The 18,529-nt window shown below is 34.3% G+C and overlaps 2 protein-coding genes across 2 annotated transcripts in view; one reads left to right on the plus strand and one right to left on the minus strand.

The window, feature by feature from the left end:
• Positions 1–1,966: 1,966 nt before the first annotated feature.
• Positions 1,967–15,347, plus strand: UTS2B (urotensin 2B). The gene is made up of 5 exons (XM_030860734.2): positions 1,967–2,066; positions 6,126–6,224; positions 7,415–7,452; positions 8,924–9,017; positions 13,485–15,347. Exons 1-5 carry the CDS (start codon positions 1,967–1,969, stop codon positions 13,508–13,510), a joined length of 357 nt encoding a protein of 118 aa, XP_030716594.1. The 3' UTR covers positions 13,511–15,347.
• The window catches only part of OSTN (osteocrin), a 39,799-nt gene continuing 36,100 nt past the window's right edge, over positions 14,831–18,529 (minus strand). The window contains exon 5 of the mRNA XM_030860722.2: positions 14,831–17,581. The gene's annotated coding sequence lies outside the window, so the exon portion shown is untranslated. The remainder of the gene's footprint in view (positions 17,582–18,529) is intronic.

The raw sequence follows: 18,529 nt of genomic DNA on the forward strand, positions 1-18,529 counted from the left end.
TATATAAGATTTATCAGATTTATTATCTATATATTTAATATGTGATTTTTCTTTTTTCTTTACTATTTAACTTGTAACTATTTTTCATCACATTTGTATATTCTTTGTTCATCAAGTGATACTGATATACCATTTTCCATATTGATATAATCTTTAGAAAATAGTTCAAAAAGCTAATCTAAATAACTTACTGAATAAACTATGATAGATAACATCAAGGTATATTTGAATGACAGAAACATGATAAACTTTTAAAATCAGGTTTCAAAGACAATGTTTATTCTTAACTTTTTAAGCTCAAGAAAAAACAGACGTTTAAAGGGTCGCAAGTATTTTTTTCACTTATTTAGCTTTGTAACTAGCTATAACGTTGAAGAGCATTATCCCATTTTGCCTTTAAATTACCACACATTTCAGTTATTATTTATTCACACAGCAACTATGTTTTCACTGATTTTTCCTTTAAATCACTCTGATACTTGCAAATAGGAATAGAAATGACTATAACAATAACTGCTCTCAAAGTATTGACAATTTAATAGTGGAGGCAGACACACAAATGCATAACTGTAATAAAAAGAATGGATTTTTGAGTTGTGATAGATTTATCAACAAAGTGTTGCAGCAGTCCAAAGGAGGTTAAAAAAAAATATGTAGCAGGGGGAACTATACTCTGGTAATAACCTATAATGGAAAAGAATCTAAAAAATAATATATATGTATAACTGAATCACTTTGCTGTACACCTGAAACTAACACAACATTGTAAATCAACTATATTTCAATAAAAAATTTTAAAAATATTATGGCCATAAGGGAAAAAAAGAGAGAGAGATCCAGAAGACTAAACAGAGCTGGTGACATTTGATCAGAGGCTTGAGGACTGAGAAGGTAAAATGGTGGTGGGATGAAGAGTCCATGCATACAGAAATATATCAGCAAAGCTCTGGAGTGTAGAAAGTGCAGGATATGTTCAGGAATTAGAAGTCTAATATAGCTGTGCACAAAGACATGCAGTGGAAAATGAGTCTCTGAAGAAAAAACAGTCCTGCCTATCAAACTAAGTAATTTAGACTTTATTCAGAAAATGTATTAAAACAGTGGGTGAAAAGTTTGGTTACTGCATCTGCTTAACATCATCATGTGCTGCAGTTCACATACGTGGAACCAAGTCAGTTTTAGAGCAAATACACCTTAAGTCTCTTGGGAGAAGGAGTAACTGCCAAGGCCATTGGTCATTGTTGCATCTTCGAAGCCATAAAATTGGAACTACAGATATACTGAAAGACTTTGACTTAAAAAGAAAACTAACACAATTAAAGCAAGTATTAGAGAGAGTAATCGATGGGACATTTGCCAACCTTGAATTAATTAGATTCAGCCTTAATTTTTAAAAGTGCTGCTTGCAGCAAAATGAAACCATCCTTCTCCAACAGAGTGAGATGTTAATGTACCCATTATGATTCATTTCAAATTTGAGCTCTTCCCAGCTCAAATCTATTTGGTTGGTTAAAAATGAAGTGGTGCTTGCAAATAACATTACTATCCGGAAGACCACATTTGGCTCTAAATTAGCCAAATGAAGGGCATTGTTCCCATTTCATTTTTATGAAAAGCTAACCCACAGGTCTCTAGTCCCAGTCTTTGCTTTATGCTATGCATGTGTTTGAGTGCGTGTGCATGCATAGGAATGCATGCTTTTAGTGAAATGGGCAAGTATGAGATATATTGATTCGGTTCTTCTTGTCATTGACTGAGTAGCAAACCTGTCACTTCTCCAAGTAAGTGAATCATGTTGACAGGGTGCACTACATTTTATAAGCTTTTTTTCTCTTTGTCCAGATCATTTGTAGTAGAAGCACATTTGCCACCTTTTAAACGTGGTCTCTGAAGCATTCCAGAGCCATTAAAATATTCGTCTTGACCTGGATAGTCAGTTTTTCTGCTAGCACAGAAGATTTTTAACATGAACAAGATCCTCTCAACCACTCTTTGTTTCGGACTCTTAACTTTATCTGTAATGTTCTTTTTAGAATCTGTGCATGGGCTGCCATATTTTATCCAAGGTATGTACATACGAATCTAAAATCCTACAGGTGGGTAAATAATCCTTATCTTCCTGTTTGCATTGCTTTGATTTTTCTACCACTATAGCAATAATGTTTTAAACATCAATATGATTTAACCAAACAGCCCTTCAGTAGTTGCTGTTTTAAATTACATGTAATCTGTGATGCTGTTCTTCTCAAGTAAATTAATTTCAACTGACACTGTACTAAATTAATTTCAACTACATTCTTTTTTTCTAATCCAGGGGCATCTGTTTCTTATTTCTATTCCATGACCAAAGATGGGAATGTGTAAATAGTGATAGTGCTATGCATATTTCAAAAATACATCTTGAGGAAAGAAAAATGAGATTTTCATCCAATGAGATTATTAATAAGTTACTTTTGAAAGGAGAGTGGTTCCTAGTAGAACACATCAAGAAATAAACCTGTGTGTGAAGAGATTTGGGGAGAGTAATGCATGGGGAAATTTACATAGTACTTTCAGGAGGACGATGCTAACAGCCACATTACGCATGGACTGTATCAGATTTCTAACATACTTAGGGTACTTATATTAAATGAAATAGTTTAATTTATGATGTCTACAAACATATGCCACGATAAAGTTAGAGAAAATAATTTTCTGCTCTTGTAATATGGTAACTTGATCTTTCTTTAAAATTTTCAGTGCATTCTGTAGTGGAAATAGCTTTCAATCTGGAAATCAGTGGAGCTAGATTAAATGCTGATTTATTAGGCAAACAACTTAACCTCATTGAAACTTTTATATATTTATTTACATTGTAAAGATAGTAACTTAAAAATATTGCTCTTTAATATCTCTTCCAGTTTGAAACTCTGAGGTGATCTATCATCTAACTGATCTCCTTGTCAGGAAGAGGGAGATAGCCTTGTACTTTTGTCTTACTTGGGGGAACCAAGACAGAATGTAATAAATTTTGTTTACATGACACTGGGTTGAGAAAAGGGATTAAGTTTCCCCTTTCAGATCTAATTCAACTTTACTAGACCATTTTGCTTCAAATGTGTTTTAAAAGTCAATGAAAATTAGAGCAGTTCTTTTGACAGTGGAAATAAAATTGCATGCAGAAACCCTTATTATTTATTTATAGGGATTTTCCCTTTGAAAAACAAATACAAGCCTGAGACCTAAATACAAGCCTGGGAATGAAAGATTCTGGATTTTATCCATGACGCTCACATTTTGTCTTTGGCCAGTCAAAATCATTGTACTTGGTAGGACTTCATTGTTTTTCCTGTGAAATAATGGGATTTTCAGTGTTCTTAACACAGTGTATATGTGTGAGGAGGGAAATATCTGGCCATTCATAAAGGACTTTGCAAAATTAGGATGTTAGTGTTAACTGTAACTTGTGATATCATGTGTATATGAAATACAGTAAAATCCAACTCAAACATTTTGCTAGGTTATAATTAGATAACAACTCTGATCCCAGAATAGCACATATTGGTATGTATATTTCATTGGCAACATACAGGAAAGGTTTCTTTCTGGGACCCCCTTTGACCTCAGTTTCATTATATATAAATGGAGAAGATTAGTTATTGGGAAGATTATTTTCTAATCTAAATTGTCGATGATTAGAGTGAGCTTCTCTCCATGTACACATTTTTCAAAGCAACTAAGTGTTTGACTCACTTTAGTCTTTTAACACATTGTTTTCAAATAAGCATTTGTCTGCTGACAGAACACCAAGGGGTCGCCATCCTCTGTGTTAGACGTCATGCAAGACCAATGGCACAATCTGTCAGCTTTTATTTTCTTGGGGCCATATGAAAGCCTGCCTCAGTGGATAAGCTTGAAACTGGACAAACTGTCTACCACAAAAGGTGGAGGAGTGAATATTGTGACCAGAAAGGCTACGGCAATTTAATTTTTTTGGTATATTATCATTTGAGGGGTTTCCAGGTTTCTTTCTGGTAAAGTTTCTTGTCTATATCCCTTAAAAATCTTCACATTCAAATGACAAGCAGGAGACAACTGTCTTTTAAGCTTCAGTATCTCAAGTAGTAATCAATCAGTTTTTTCCTGTGTATTTGCAAAAGTAATCACTCTCTCATGTCTGAGCAACTTTGCCATCATTTGTGCTAAAGGGGTATCTGCACTTGGGTATTTTTTTATTCAAACATCTCCTTTATCAACACTAACTTTTAGTTCAAAGACAGATGAAAAGTACATTCTTTTTTTTTCTCTTAAAGCTGTATGTGTTTTAATACTAAAAATAAAAACAAGACTTATTTGCTATTTTTCTTAGGCAATATCTCACTTAACTTTAGAAATAAAAAAAAATTTAATTTCTTGAAAAAACTTTTTCCTCAGAGATTCCTACAAAAGGTGGTTTTCTTAAAAGTTAGTGACAAGAATTTTTGAGGACAGTCATTCAGGTGTAATTACTAGAAACCAAACTGGTAAAGAATGGTAAATACATTAATTGTCTTTTTAAAAAATGTTCCACTTAAATATGCAGAGAAGTGGGCTGTAAATTAAGCAAACAAAAGCTTCAGATCATCACTTTTCTAGTTACCTTCCTCCTAGTCTTATAAATTCCCTAAACTGAAGGCAATGAATCTGTTTCTTTATCACAGTTCTCTTTCTGAAACAAATAATCATTATCACCTGGCTACACAATGTTCCTTATTTTTTTCAATTAAAGCATTTTAAAGATTGTAATTTAACATTTTAGTGAACAGCTATAATAAAAAATTACTACACTATTGCATGGTCATGTCTTTCTCTTAAACTAAATTATCTCCGAGGGTCCTTGTTTAATTGATGTTAAGCAAAAATTCCATTGCTAGTCTATTATTTTAACTACTCAAAGAAAAAAATAACCTAGAATTTCACAAATACTTTCTATGTCTGTGAAGTAATGGAAATTGAGGAACTTTGAAATTGAGGAAATTGAGCAACAATAAGTGTTTTTGGTCAATGCTGAAAATTTTGACGCTGCCACCTACCCCAAGTCATTTATTTTCTTTCTCAGCAAAGCTTTCATTCCTTTAATTAGCCACTTAGTTTCTTGAGTTCATTAGTTGACATTTTGTAGGCACAGGGAAAGAGAAACAATTTAAAGGAAGAATCTAGCTAAATTATGAGCCATTCTCTAACTGAAACCACAATATTCCCACTCCTAAATTTTAAACTCACTAATCTACCTTTTGTCCACACAATATCAATTATTATGAGGAGATACAGGAAGAATGATCCTATAGAAATTGTACCATAAAGGTTTGATTTTTTAGGCCACCTCACAAAGTTCATTTTGTTTATAACACACTATTATTTTGTTTGCATTAAAATCTTGTTGACTCTTCATTTTTTTATAGCTTGAATAAAGTCTATTGTCCTGACTTCTACTCCAGAATTAAAGTATTTATGAAAATTTGGGTGATTTTTCTGTTTTTAGAGTGCTGAGATAGCTGGGCATCTGACCAATGAGTAGGCTGGGAGGTAAATGGGCAAAGATGGAAAGATATCAATATGGAAAAAGTAGGCACTGTCTTACCTCTTCCACAGGGTTGCCTTGGATGATTCAAAGGCAATTCCCAGAACACAAAAAGGCTCATATTTTAATGTGTATCAAATAAAATCTCAAAATCAAATGTTAATTTTTCTTTTAAAAACAACTTTTAATTCGTATTTCTTATGTTAAACACAATAGTAGAAAATTTAAAAAAAAACGCAGATGAAAAAACAGAAAGTAAAATTTACCTGCAATTCTACTAACCCAGAAATAATTACAGGTAAAATTTAGTCTGTAACCTTCCAGGTATATTCTCTATCTCTGCCTCCCTCTCTCTCTCACAATCTCTCTTTGAGTGTTCACGTACATTCAACGATTGTTAAAACAGCCCATCTTTTGAGATTACACACCTCTCTCTATACACATTTTATTGGTGAGTATACACATTGTTAGTGCATATAGTGATTGATAGTGATTATAGTTACCTGTAAAACATATTTAATCAGAAACATGTTCAGTGACACAGACTGAAAATCGAGGTTTCACTACATTGAGGTAATTATTACAGGAAATGAATTGTTTCCAGATAAAGGAGATACAGATCGCGAAGAACTATTGCTGGCTCTACTGAATAAAAATTTTGATCTCCAAAGACCTTCCAACACTGGTGAGTTAAGAATAAAGTCAAACTTTATTTATTCCATCTTCTGACCTGTTCTTTCTACATGTTAATTTATATTAAATAAAATAATAATTACTAATTTTAATGCTGCATTGAAGGCTTAAATGTCTTTCTTATCTCGTATTCACGCTAAAAGCAATGGCGTTATTAAAAAATATTAAAATCTTATTTTGTTCAGTTTGAGAGTCCTAATGAGATCAGTAACTATCTAGTTACTCAATAGTAATCTTTAGTCATATTTTCCTCTCACCTAAGCAATTCCCACTGGTACAGTTAATATTATTTTTTACTAAATGCTTCAAGAGTATCACTAAATGTTTCAAAACAGGTTTCCACTAGAAATTTCACAAGTTAACTGTGGTTTTGTGGCAGTTAAGTTAGCACTTTTTTCGCAATCAAATTCTTTCAATTTGGGAAATGGTTGGAGTAGAAACCATTGGGTAATTTAGGCTATACCAACTGAGAGTTTTTTTCTTTGAAGAACAGGAGAATATGATTTACAATTATGCATCAGACTGGTCTCCAAGAAATGACAAATATTGTCAGAAACTTAGCAAGTCTAACCTGAGAGACAGTGTGACAATATGATAATGTGGTACCCTCTCAGAAAACATCTGTTCTTATAAAAAAATTGTCTATTCATGGGACAGTGTACCAGTTAAAACAATACCTTAATAAATACTTTAAAAATACAGGATTTTAAAATTAATAAGATATTTTCATTGAAGAAAATGAACACAATTATTTAAAAAAAAAAAGCTATACTCAAAGTGTAAAACCCAGAGGGAGTTGATATTAACATTTCTGGAAATTTCCTTCTTGATGGAACTATATAGATAAGATTTGTGTCCTGCTTTTTTTACTTAATATCATTTCATGAGAATTTCCCCATGTCAGTAAACTAGCTTATTTCTAAATACTAGTCCTTGTTAGAACTGTGGTTTATTTAAAAAAACTCTGTGCTTATTGATAGAAATTAGGTATTTGCTCATTACATTACTGATTATATTTCAATATTACAGGCATTGAAAAAATGCTTGGACCTTTATATTAGGGACAGGTAGGTGATCTCAAATCATACAAAAAAGACCTTTGTCTTCCTTGAATGTATGACCTGAAATGAATTAAGTATTACTTGCAATGTACATTTTTCATATGATAAATGTGTCTTGCAGATATAGAGCTGGCTAACAAATTGGAAGAACTTAACCAGGTGAGAATGTGAAATACTTAAAATTTCAATTTTAATAATAACCAAAAGACACTTTCTTTTGACATAATAGTTGTTACAATTATTAATACTCTATTATAAAACCTTTATTCCTGCTAGAGGAAGAGTGAAGTGATTCGCTAGGGAAAAAATAATCAAATTCTACTAAAAAATAAAGAGAACAGAACAGAGCCATAACTGAAGTGATCATGGGATAAAATGTCTAGAAATCTGGATTCTAGTCCCAGCTATCCAATTACCTATGAGACCATGGAAGAATTAAAATTCTCTGGACCTAAATCTCCTCATCTGTAAAATAGGAGGCTATAACTAGATTGGTGGTTTTCAAAAGTTATTATTATTTTTTAAAGTGGAAATTTTTTTTTCCAAACAAAATTGTATGTGGTCTCAGTAAATGAAATATACAAAAGTGGAGGGCTTCCCTGGTGGCGCAGTGGTTGAGAGTTCGCCTGCCAATGCAGGGGACACGGGTGCGTGCCCCGGACCGGGAAGATCCCACATGCCGTGGAGCGGCTGGGCCCGTGAGCCATGGCTGCTGAGCCTGCGCGTCCGGGGCCTGTGCTCCGCAACGGGAGAGGCCACAGCAGTGAGAGGCCCGCGTACCGCAAAAAAAAAAAAGGGGAGCTGCTCTGTTTGAAACAACTAGTTTGGTGAGGGAGGGGCCCAAAGTGCTGCTTTCTTGACCTGCATTTGGCTTCGGTACAGAAAGCCCCTTAGCAACCTTATCTCCTGACTCCTTGCTATGAAGAAAATTGGAAAATCATTGGATTAGATGATTTCTTAACTCTCTCAAACACAACTGCATGCAAATCCACTATTATACAAACTGTATGGCTGTTTGTGAGAGAGAATTATGCCCCATCAATTCTTAGTATCTAGGACACAGACGCGTGCAGTAGCTCAGGCTGAGTTCTATTTTGATAGAGTTAGGTCTTTAGGGTTTAAGCAATCAGCGAGCTTGCAAAAAATTAACATGGCTTACACTCTGGGTGGAAACCCTAGGGCATCAAAATACTTCTCACTTACTGCTAGAAGGGACAAATATTTCAGGAAATCCAAACATTCACATAACTCTTCGGAACTCCTTGAAAAGGACTGGTTATTATAGGTGACTTAATATCAAGACCAGCTACACAGGTTGTGTTTACAGGCTCCCCATTAATGAACACTCAGACTTGACTTCCTTCACCATAAGCCTGTTTGTTCCTGATCACCTGTTAAGTCATGGACCTTTCCCAGCCAGTTTCTAAATGCAAGTTTCGTTTTATTTTTCTATTTAATTCTTTTTGTTTATTTTCATTTTTTACTTTTATTTCCTTTTATGTTCCTTTGTCTCCTTCCTTTCTTCCATCTTTCCTTCTCCCTTTCTTTGTCTATCTTTCTTCTTCTTCAATAGAAAAAAAAACATTGCTGTTATTAAAGATTAATACTTTTCATACTTGATTTTTAACAGCTGGAAAAACTGAAAGAGCAGCTCATGGAGGCAAAGGATGCTGAGATGTCTTATGCTATAGGTGGTCTATCTTCTTCCCATCCTAATAAGCGAGGTAAGTTTGGTGGTAGAAAAGAGTTGAAATAGAGATTTGCTGGACCTTTCCATAGTTAGTATAGCTTAGGCTGTGATGTGTTACCAATTATAATCTAAATCTCAGAGACCTAATATAATAAAATCCAATCATAAAGTTCAATGTACATAGTACAGCCTTCTTCTATTTTGTGGCTATATCATCTAGATTATTGCTGTAGCTTGACTACCTCCAAGATTACCAAGACACAGGAAAGGATAGAGGATGCATCCCAGCTCTCAACTGCCTCAGTTCAGAGCTCAGTTTTGTGACATGCAGCACTTCTACTGAAGTCCATTGCCTAGAATTAATCACTTGGGCTGCCACCAAAATATTGGCAAGACAGACTAATAAATGTTAGAAAGCACGTACAGTACTTGGAGAGTACTGCCTCAACCACAGTCAATCCTTTGATCTTTTCTTAACCACAAAGGCTATATTCAACCGTCTCCCATTAGAGACAACTCCAAACTCCTTTCACTGCTGCACCCAGAACAAAGAATAAGCCCTCCAGGAGATACTAATCTGTGTCAAATACAATGTGGCTCCTCTTCATTCACAGACCTATCAGCTAAAAGGACAAAATTCAATAATTGGCAGAGGAACAGGGACTGGATTATCACAATCAATAATCTTATTCACAAAGGAAAAGAACAAGAGGCACACAACATCAAGAATGCTGGCCTCCACCAATTCTGAAATCTCACTGGGCAAATATTATAAAAGTTTCTTAATTAGGTTTCTTGATTAGGACCTGCTAGTGTGTAGGTGGAGTGCTTTTTCCACTGTGTTATTTCCTCTGGCTTCACCCTTTCTGAGGTTTTTGCTTTTTTGGCTTTTTCATGTTCATCCCTGGACACATCATATGGGCTCCTTGGGGAATATTCCCTTCTTGAGGATTGCACAGTTTTCTCAGGTTTCCTCCTACTCTCACAAAGTTGGAGGCCCAAGGTTTATTTGGTCTTAAAGTGTCAAAGACATTTTTTATTCTAGGGTTTATGGTTTCTTTGCCAATGGTGTTCTTGTAACAATTTAGAAAGCTTCTCAGCTATTTCCTACATACAACCTTTTTAAAACAATTTTAACTCCTTTGCATTCTCATCCGCAACTGAGTTGCCTTGAAGACATCTGGAACATACTTTGAAGGCTATACATATAATCTGATTTGTGCCCTGAGCCCCTTATTCCAATTGATATTTACCTGGCGTCACTCACTTAGAGTCATTTTAAATCCCATTTTATAGTTTTGGGATCCAGAAACAGCTCTTGCAATATTTCAAGATCTTGTATTTCTGAACTCTTTTTATTTATTTGCAAAGACACCATTTTCTTCTTAAGCTCACTATTTCTTGCAATACCTGTCTAAGTGTATCCAACAGCAACCTAAAAATACTGCCAATATTTTGTTTCCCTAGTTTTTCTTCTAGAAATTCAAGAAGAACACATTCTGAACCTGAACTGTTGCAAACGTCAGTTTTACCACATACTATGCTACTTTGTAAAATGGTTCTTCGTGTTTCCAGCCTATGATATCAATTTCCTTGTCTGCCATTAATCAGCTGCTGAGACTGTGCCGTAACTTAGGTTCTTCTTAGAGTACCACCCTCCTTCAAGTTTTCAAAGTGTACTTTGGGACAAATTAGGCAAAGCACATCAAGAAAATAACCTTATAATCTCAGTGGTGTAACTTGGTTTAAGATTTATTTTGTATTTACATGAAGCCTTAGGTACCTTGGTTATTTTCCTTCACTTTGTCCCTGCACCGTGTGTCATTGTAGCAGGGTAGGAAAAACATGGAGGTAAATGCACCCTTACCTACCAAAATTAGGCACATGATCTCAAGCTAACTTAGCGGGGTTGGGGAAGCCCCTGGAGAATGTGGAGAAATGCAAGGAACAGTTGGAGAATCTTACCTCTACCATAGATATTTTGAGCTTGTTATGACATGTATAACAAAATCGTCCCAGTAATGATTTAAGTAAACCACTGAGTATATAAATTTGAGTTTAGGGAAGTAACTCAGATTGGAGATCTAAATTTGACAGTTATCTGCATATCAATATTGCTTGGTATTGTGATGAGACTGTCTAGGGAATCACTCTAGACAGATATAAAACAGAAGACATCCAAGGCCAAGTCCCAGGCCACACCAAGGTTAGAGACTGGGCAGATGAGAGAGAATTAGCAAAGGAGGCTGAGAAGGAGCAGCTACCGAGGAAAAAGGCAACAAAGAAAAAGATGCCTCAGAAGTCAGATAAAAAACTGTTTCCAGGAAGACATAGTTCAGCTGTTCTAATGCTATAATAGGTCCAGTAAAATGAGAACTGAGATTTTCCATCTGACTAGTAATGGGAAGGGTTTTAATGGTTTTGACAAGAATTATCTGGTGGACTTATGGTTAAAGAGAATATGACCAAACAACAGGAATGACTAACAACAGACAACATTTTTGAGAAATTTTTTCTAAAGGGTAGTAAAAATTGGGATATTAGAGTAGCTTGAGGGGGTCAAGGAAGCTTTATGTTTGTTTGTTTTTAAGCAAGGAAATATTAAAACATATGTGTATGTAGTAGGAACAAAGTAAATATTTATGGTGATAAACATATGAATTAGATGCCCAGGTTAGGTGACAAAAACAACCCACATCATATCTGAAGTGTGGTGTTTATTGGCATAACTAGAAACAGTCCACCATAAATAGCAATGTATGATGGTAAAATGGACTCAGAGATTCAGCTTAAAGCAAGAGTATCTTACACTTACTGTGAATTATTGTAATTTGTTTAATTATTTAATATATAGTTGACCGACCGCTGCTAAATTCTTCCATTCGTTAAAAATATAACTGTCCAACACCTAGCATCATGCTAAAAATGGGGATTACAAGACTTAACCAGATAGACATCAAGAGACACCAGAATGCTGGCTAGGGTTTTCCTTCACATAAATGATAAATAAGCATTGAGGAGTTGGCTCTACTGGGGATACCATTCATGAAAGTTCCCTTCAACTGGTCCAGAAAATTTCCAAACTATGTTCCAGTGCATACTTAATTGAGCCGCTCTTGTGGTATAAATCTAGGATATGTGTAGATTTCTTTTTCCTTCCAGACTGAGATATTCAAAGATATCCAGAGGGCAGAAAGGGACTTTCCAAAATACTATAAAAAGAAGATTGGATTAGCAGGCCAAGTTCTTCCGTTTACTGTCTGAAAATAAACTTCTGCTTGCATAGGATTTGAATGTGGTTTTGTTTAAAGAAAACGCTGGCTCTTTTGGGAATGAAAAGTAGACTCTGAGTGCTATCATAACACTCTATGTGTTTGCACTGATGAGCGCTAGGTTCACAGTTTACAGAATGAGTGGAGGTAGGGAGAGAAACCTAGGCAGGAAGATAGATTTTTTTTTTTTTTTTTTTTTGCGATACGCGTGCCCCTCACTGTTGTGGCCTCTCCCGTTGCGGAGCACAGGCTCCGGACGCGCAGGCCCAGCGGCCATGGCTCACGGGCCCAGCCACTCTGCGGCATGTGGGATCCTCCCGGACCGGGGCACGAACCCGTGTCCCCTGCATTGGCAGGCAGACCCCCAACCACTGTGCCACCAGGGAAGCCCGAGAGACTTTTATCATTTATGGCAAAGAGTGTCTTTACTGAGTTTTTCAACTCATTTTTATTGTGCATCCTATTAATCAATAGTGAATTGAAGACCCATCTCCCCAAGGTCTTCATTTTATAAACTATTTAGATTGAAGGAAATTAGAGAAATTTGTAATTAATTAGATGAAGCTAACGTAAGTTGGACAATTGATTGGGAACAGCCCACAGAAGATTTAAAATGACTCATTCATTCATTTGAAGATTAAAATGCTGTTCAAATTGGTTTGATTTTTCTGAAACATCCCTTTATGATCAGAATGTGAAGACTCAATGTGATGATCAAATTATTTAAATATCATTTGGTGGTCTGCAAAGTAAACTTTAAATTTTCTTCCTTCTTTTTTCTCCAGTAAATAGAAGCATATTTGTCACTGATTTTACTTATGTGACTTCCCCTTTGGGACTTAACTTACCCCAACTCTTAAATAGAAGGGTGTGTCTTACTGTAGTCTCTGAACTGCGTTATATGCATTATAATGTGGAACAGTGCTGTCCAATAGAACTTTCTTTGATGATGTGACCATTCTCTAATTTGCACTGCCCATTACGGTAGTTACAGGCCACTATGCATTACTGAGCACTTGCAAGTTGGCTAGTGTGATAGAGAAGCTGAATTTTCACATTTGATTTAATTTTAATTAATTTAAAGATCCACATGAGGCTAATAACTACCATTTGAACATTCGTTTTAGAAAACTTTCTCTCATACTCAGGTGTACATAAACTATTTTATTCAAATGTACCATTTTATCAAAAATCTTCCTAATAAAGATTTTGTTTTGTTTATTTTTTAGCTTGCTTTTGGAAATACTGTGTCTAAAGTTTTTCCTCTGGATGCCAAAAAAGATAAGAACATTAGACAAAATTATATATCTACTCACTTTACTGCTTAAAGATTGTAGCTATTTCAAGCATAAAGAAACGGTGGCAGAATTTATTATTAAATAATATTACAGCATATTACATGCTTAAAACTTATGTTGTGAATAATGATGACAAATCAGTTGCACTTTTGAATGGCATGGGACGATCAGAATGGCTTTGTAGACCTGAAGTTGGGAGTGCTGTTATCTATTGTATGCTTTTCATAAATTCATTGTCTACATATAGTTTTGTCCAGAGATGACTAGGCTGTTGAGCTATCAATTAAAATATTTTAGACAGTGTCTTTGAAAATTAAATTATATTGTCCCAATTTATATGAGAAATTATATTTTATTAAATTTATTTAAAATATTTTAGAAAATGTCTTGGAAAATTAAATTATATTGTCTCAATTTATAGAAAATGTGCATCATTGTCTTTTCTCTTTTTTTGTGATTATGCTGGCTACTATCTCTTTTCTGTTCATCAGGACAATTGTCACTGAGACTACTACAACCAAATGAATACATTACTAAGAAGCAGAAATCTATTGTTTATCGAACTCTAGGAGAAAGATGTATTAGAAGTTTCAGAGATAGATATTAAGAAAATTTTTGTACAGAACAATTTGCTTTTGGGTCCTTTAATTCTCATCTCTGCCTCCTCCACAATATCAGAAATTATTTGAGGTTCTCAGCATGTCTGTGAGAGACTAGACTCAGTGTACCAAAAACGTCAAGTAAAACAAAACAAAAACTCATTGGATTTTCCTTCATTTTTTCCCCCACGTTTTCACATCAAACTGCTCTTGTTTACATCTCGTCTGAGCAAACTTATTTAATCAATTCAAGGCTGGGAATCCAATTTCATTCTTGTTTGCCACCTGTTGTGGCACAGAAGCATAGTCGAAGTAACTTTATAATTAAAGAACATCAATGACTAGCTGGCCAGATGAGCCTACTGGCATTCCCTTACGTCACAGAACAGGGGAAATGCAGTTTATCTACATGATGTTAATTGTGTGGTGCTTAAAGATAAGACTATCTCATGAGCTAGAATGAACAATATTGCTTAAGCTAAAAAAAAATTAAAAAATACATGAAACTGACCAAGTTGAGTAACATGCCTGTAGTGCTTTAAATACACTTGTTAGGAGCCACTTAAATGTACATAAATATTCATTGCTCAATAATGCCTGAATGTTCCCACGTATTTACACCTGTTGTGAACATAAATTATGATATTATCATAAAGAAAACAAAACTCCTGTTTTCATCATCTCACGTTTATTAACTTTGGAGCAGTTGAACAATATTTATGCATTTGTAAACTTTAGGGGTAATGTCATTCAAAAAAGGTTTTGATACTTCTTCCTTTTAGAGAAAGTCATCTGTTTATAATTTGTTTTCTTTTTATAATTTGCTTTAAGAAGTTTAATTCCCTAAAGATATCTGTAGATTAAAGGTAGAATTTGCTAGATATTTTTTTTGTGTATGTAACCAGGAATTAATATCCCCCATGAAAAACTGGTTATATAATTAACACCAGAACTCAGAAATCCATATTCACAGTTTGCTGTATGAAGCTTTTTACAGGAACAAAGAAAAATAAAAAGTAATCTATTTCTTTGAAACTAAATGAAAAGTCCCTTTAAGCTGGTGACTTTCAATGAAATATAGCTGGATTTAGTAATATACAATGGGTTATACAAATAGATGAGATGATTCGTCATGTTCTTAACAGAAATTATGTCTTAAATTTCCTGCTATGTTAAAAGGATGCCTTATTTTAAACTAGAATACCGCTGACTTATTTTCTATTCTGTATAAAGTAGTGGTAAAAGTTAAAATATGAAATAAAATAGTTATAAGTGGAGAAAACACTTTTCTTTTTTTCTTCATGTAAGTCTTGTGTATTCTTTTTCTCTTCATGTAAGTCTTGTGTATATGCTATGAGACAAATGCATTACACATTAGAATAGAGTATAAATCGATACACTGTGACTTCTTACTTTAGTTAAAATGGAGGCCATAGGCATAATTTTGAATTTAAAAATTATAGAAGATAGGAAATCAATTTGTTTAATCCAACTTTAAATCTTTATCATGAGAAATTTTTAGGTTAAAGTAGGTTTTAATACCTTTTGTCAAAGTGTGAACCAACAGTACCCAGTTGGATTAGCAGCTGACAAATATCCAAAGGGGAGAAAAAGGAAAGAAAGAGCTTCTAAGGAATTAGACATATTTCTATAATTCATCAGAAAGTTGGGAAAGGTGGGCAAGAGCAATTATAACTTAAATAATTCTTTCAAATAATGAGTCCTGCAGTATATCTGTCCATGTACCACTAACTTTCTAATGTAAGTTTATGAACAGAAATTGAAGAATCAGTGAGATTTCTCAAAATTCAGTTCTCTTTGCTAAGGCTCCTCTATTACAATTAAAAGAATCATTCATTTTCAGTTTTTTCCTAAGCTTAAAGTTTTTCAGCAGTTAGAACATTTCCCCCCTCAAGGAGAAGTTATATGCAAAACCACTTTGTATTCTAAGTGCATATGTTCATCTCTATGTCTGAGTTTATTTTGTTCTTTGGATCGTACATTAATTCATTTTTAGGTAAGATCAACAACAACCCATTTCTCTCCCCTTCTTCTAATATGACTATACCTTCTCATCACAGTCTTCCTTCTTAGGCTAAAATAAACCTTTGCTTTGCTGACCGAACTTTTTTTCTTCCCACATATCAGGTCTGTTTGACAGTGATTACTAGGGTTTAAAGAAGTGTTTTCAGAGGGTTTTTAAATTTCTGCTGACTTATGCTAAATCTCTGGTCCAAGGAATAAGTTATCTTTATGTTTTGAAAGCATATCCAATGCACAATGGGCTTATGCATCTAAATTACAAGAACAACACAGTTTTGCTGAGAGTTGAGCTTTCCAGAATACCAAAACTTATGCTTTCATAGGCCAATTAAAAATAATTTGAATCTTTTTAAAGAAATCATTCTCATATATTCTTCAATGCTTTATTAAACACAGTATATGAAACAAATTAAATGGATTCTTAGATGAGTGATTAACAACAAAAAGACTGTTTATTGTAATGTGCTAAAATATACTGTGCTACAATTAGGTGAACTTAATTGGCCCCAAGTGCTTTGGTGGTTTCCTACTTGGTGATTCTTTGACTTCCCCATACTTTCATCTGTTACTTCTGTGTGTAGTTGTTCTCATAATCAGCCAGTGCTACTCTTAATTAACTATAAGTTGTAATTTAGAGAAATGGAAAGTTGTTAGGGGACATGAGATAGCCAAACTTGGCAAATGAGTAATATCCTTCGTTTCCTAGTTCTAAGTCAATGTACTCCGGCCTGCAGTGTTTCTCAGTTCATTGGGAGAATAAAGTTTATGGGCTTAATTACTGCTGTTTTTTTCTGCTCAGAGACATTTTTCTCTTGTTTCTGGAACTGGGACTGTGTTTTATTTGGTTGAACCGGATTGACATTTGAATATAAGAGAAGTCTAGTTTCATAATCATTACCCAAGAGCCTCACAGACAAAGGATACGAGAGAAGTAAAACTTCAAGAGAAACTATATAGCATTGTCTTTCCTTGATGAACAACTGGATTGTACCTAAATTTTACTGGATGAACAATGGTGAACAACTGGATTGTACCTAAATTTTACTGAAAGAAATCAGTCTTCAGTTACTATTCTTCAGTAATATATGTAAATGGTAAATGCACATAGAAAGCGTTTCACTGTATTCTGTTTCTTAGAAAAGTAAGGTTTGGGGCCAAGTAACCGTTCATGAGTAACTAAAATATATATTTAAAATATATCCATACATTGAAATTATCTGCACAATTTAATTGAAGTTACAACAATACTGTGATGTGATGAACTGAAGTTAAAGCTCTGGAAAGGATTACAGAAGGTTCCTTAGAAGTTTAATCATTGTGGAGTGTGAAGAACTTCACTGCAGCATCTTCCGTATTTCTGTGACATTTCACCCAAGGAAATTGTGTCTGCAAAAATGAAAGTTGAAAATGTTAAACTAATCTGAACTCTGTAGGTAAGGGGAAACTCATCAACTTCAGTGGAGAAGAGCTAAAACTCTAATTACATGAGGTTTCATTATAGGTTTTACTTATGCACCATATTTTTATTGCAGAGACAATAATGCAAAATGATAATTTCAGATCAAAATTTATTGAAAAAGGATATTTTTAATGTAACAGCTAGGCGCTTATGCTGAAACCACACTTCCATTCTTCCAGTACCTCTATTTATTTTGAGTTTTCAGTCTTGGTTCAAAGGATGTTGCCATGACAAGTGAAAGATAAAGAAAATCTGATTATTACTTCTATTGTTATATTAACATGTTAATAATTATCGTACATCTTGCTCTTTTTAAAGGGTCCAACCATATACTGGTATTTAAACACAATATTTCTGTTATTTGCGAGTTACGTTAATTTATCTGAATGATAGTGTCAATATTGTTCTAAAATAAAAATTGTCAGTATAATACAGCAGCATTTGCCTCAAATTATTAAAAGTCTTAAGGCACGTGGCAGCCGGGGTAGCACAATTAATGGTCATATTTCTATCACATTTCATCAAGTGGGCACTCTGATTTCAACGGCAGCAACCTAGAACTTGCTAATTACATCTAGAGAAGTTATGAAACTTTACCACTCTTAATTCAAGTTGCTTAGAACTGAAGCCTATTAAAAACTCAAAACTTGGGTCCAAAACATTAATGATTTGAGGAGGACATTGTGTAAAAATCAGATTATCTTCCTTTCCAAAATGCCTATCAGGGAAGAGATTAGCATTTGTTCTGGAAACTAAGTAACACACAGCAGCTGTATCTAGACTTGATTTCAAACCAAGAAAAACTTCCATGATTACTATCAGTTTCATTTTTAGTGTGAAGACTTATATTGAAACCCAGAAGGTGAAAACCCACA

Source organism: Globicephala melas, chromosome 4, assembly GCF_963455315.2.
Source record: "Globicephala melas chromosome 4, mGloMel1.2, whole genome shotgun sequence".
NCBI lineage: Eukaryota > Metazoa > Chordata > Mammalia > Artiodactyla > Delphinidae > Globicephala > Globicephala melas.

What these genes read in the sequence shown, in the direction of transcription:
- UTS2B (XM_030860734.2), top strand. Translation starts at nt 1,967, where the DNA reads ATGAACAAGATCCTCTCAACCACTCTTTGTTTCGGACTCTTAACTTTA. An exon ending in GCTGCCATATTTTATCCAAG is followed by an intron (nt 2,067 to 6,125) that starts GTATGTACATAC and finishes TAATTATTACAG; the next exon opens with GAAATGAATTGTTTCCAGAT. An exon ending in AATTGGAAGAACTTAACCAG is followed by an intron (nt 7,453 to 8,923) that starts GTGAGAATGTGA and finishes GATTTTTAACAG; the next exon opens with CTGGAAAAACTGAAAGAGCA.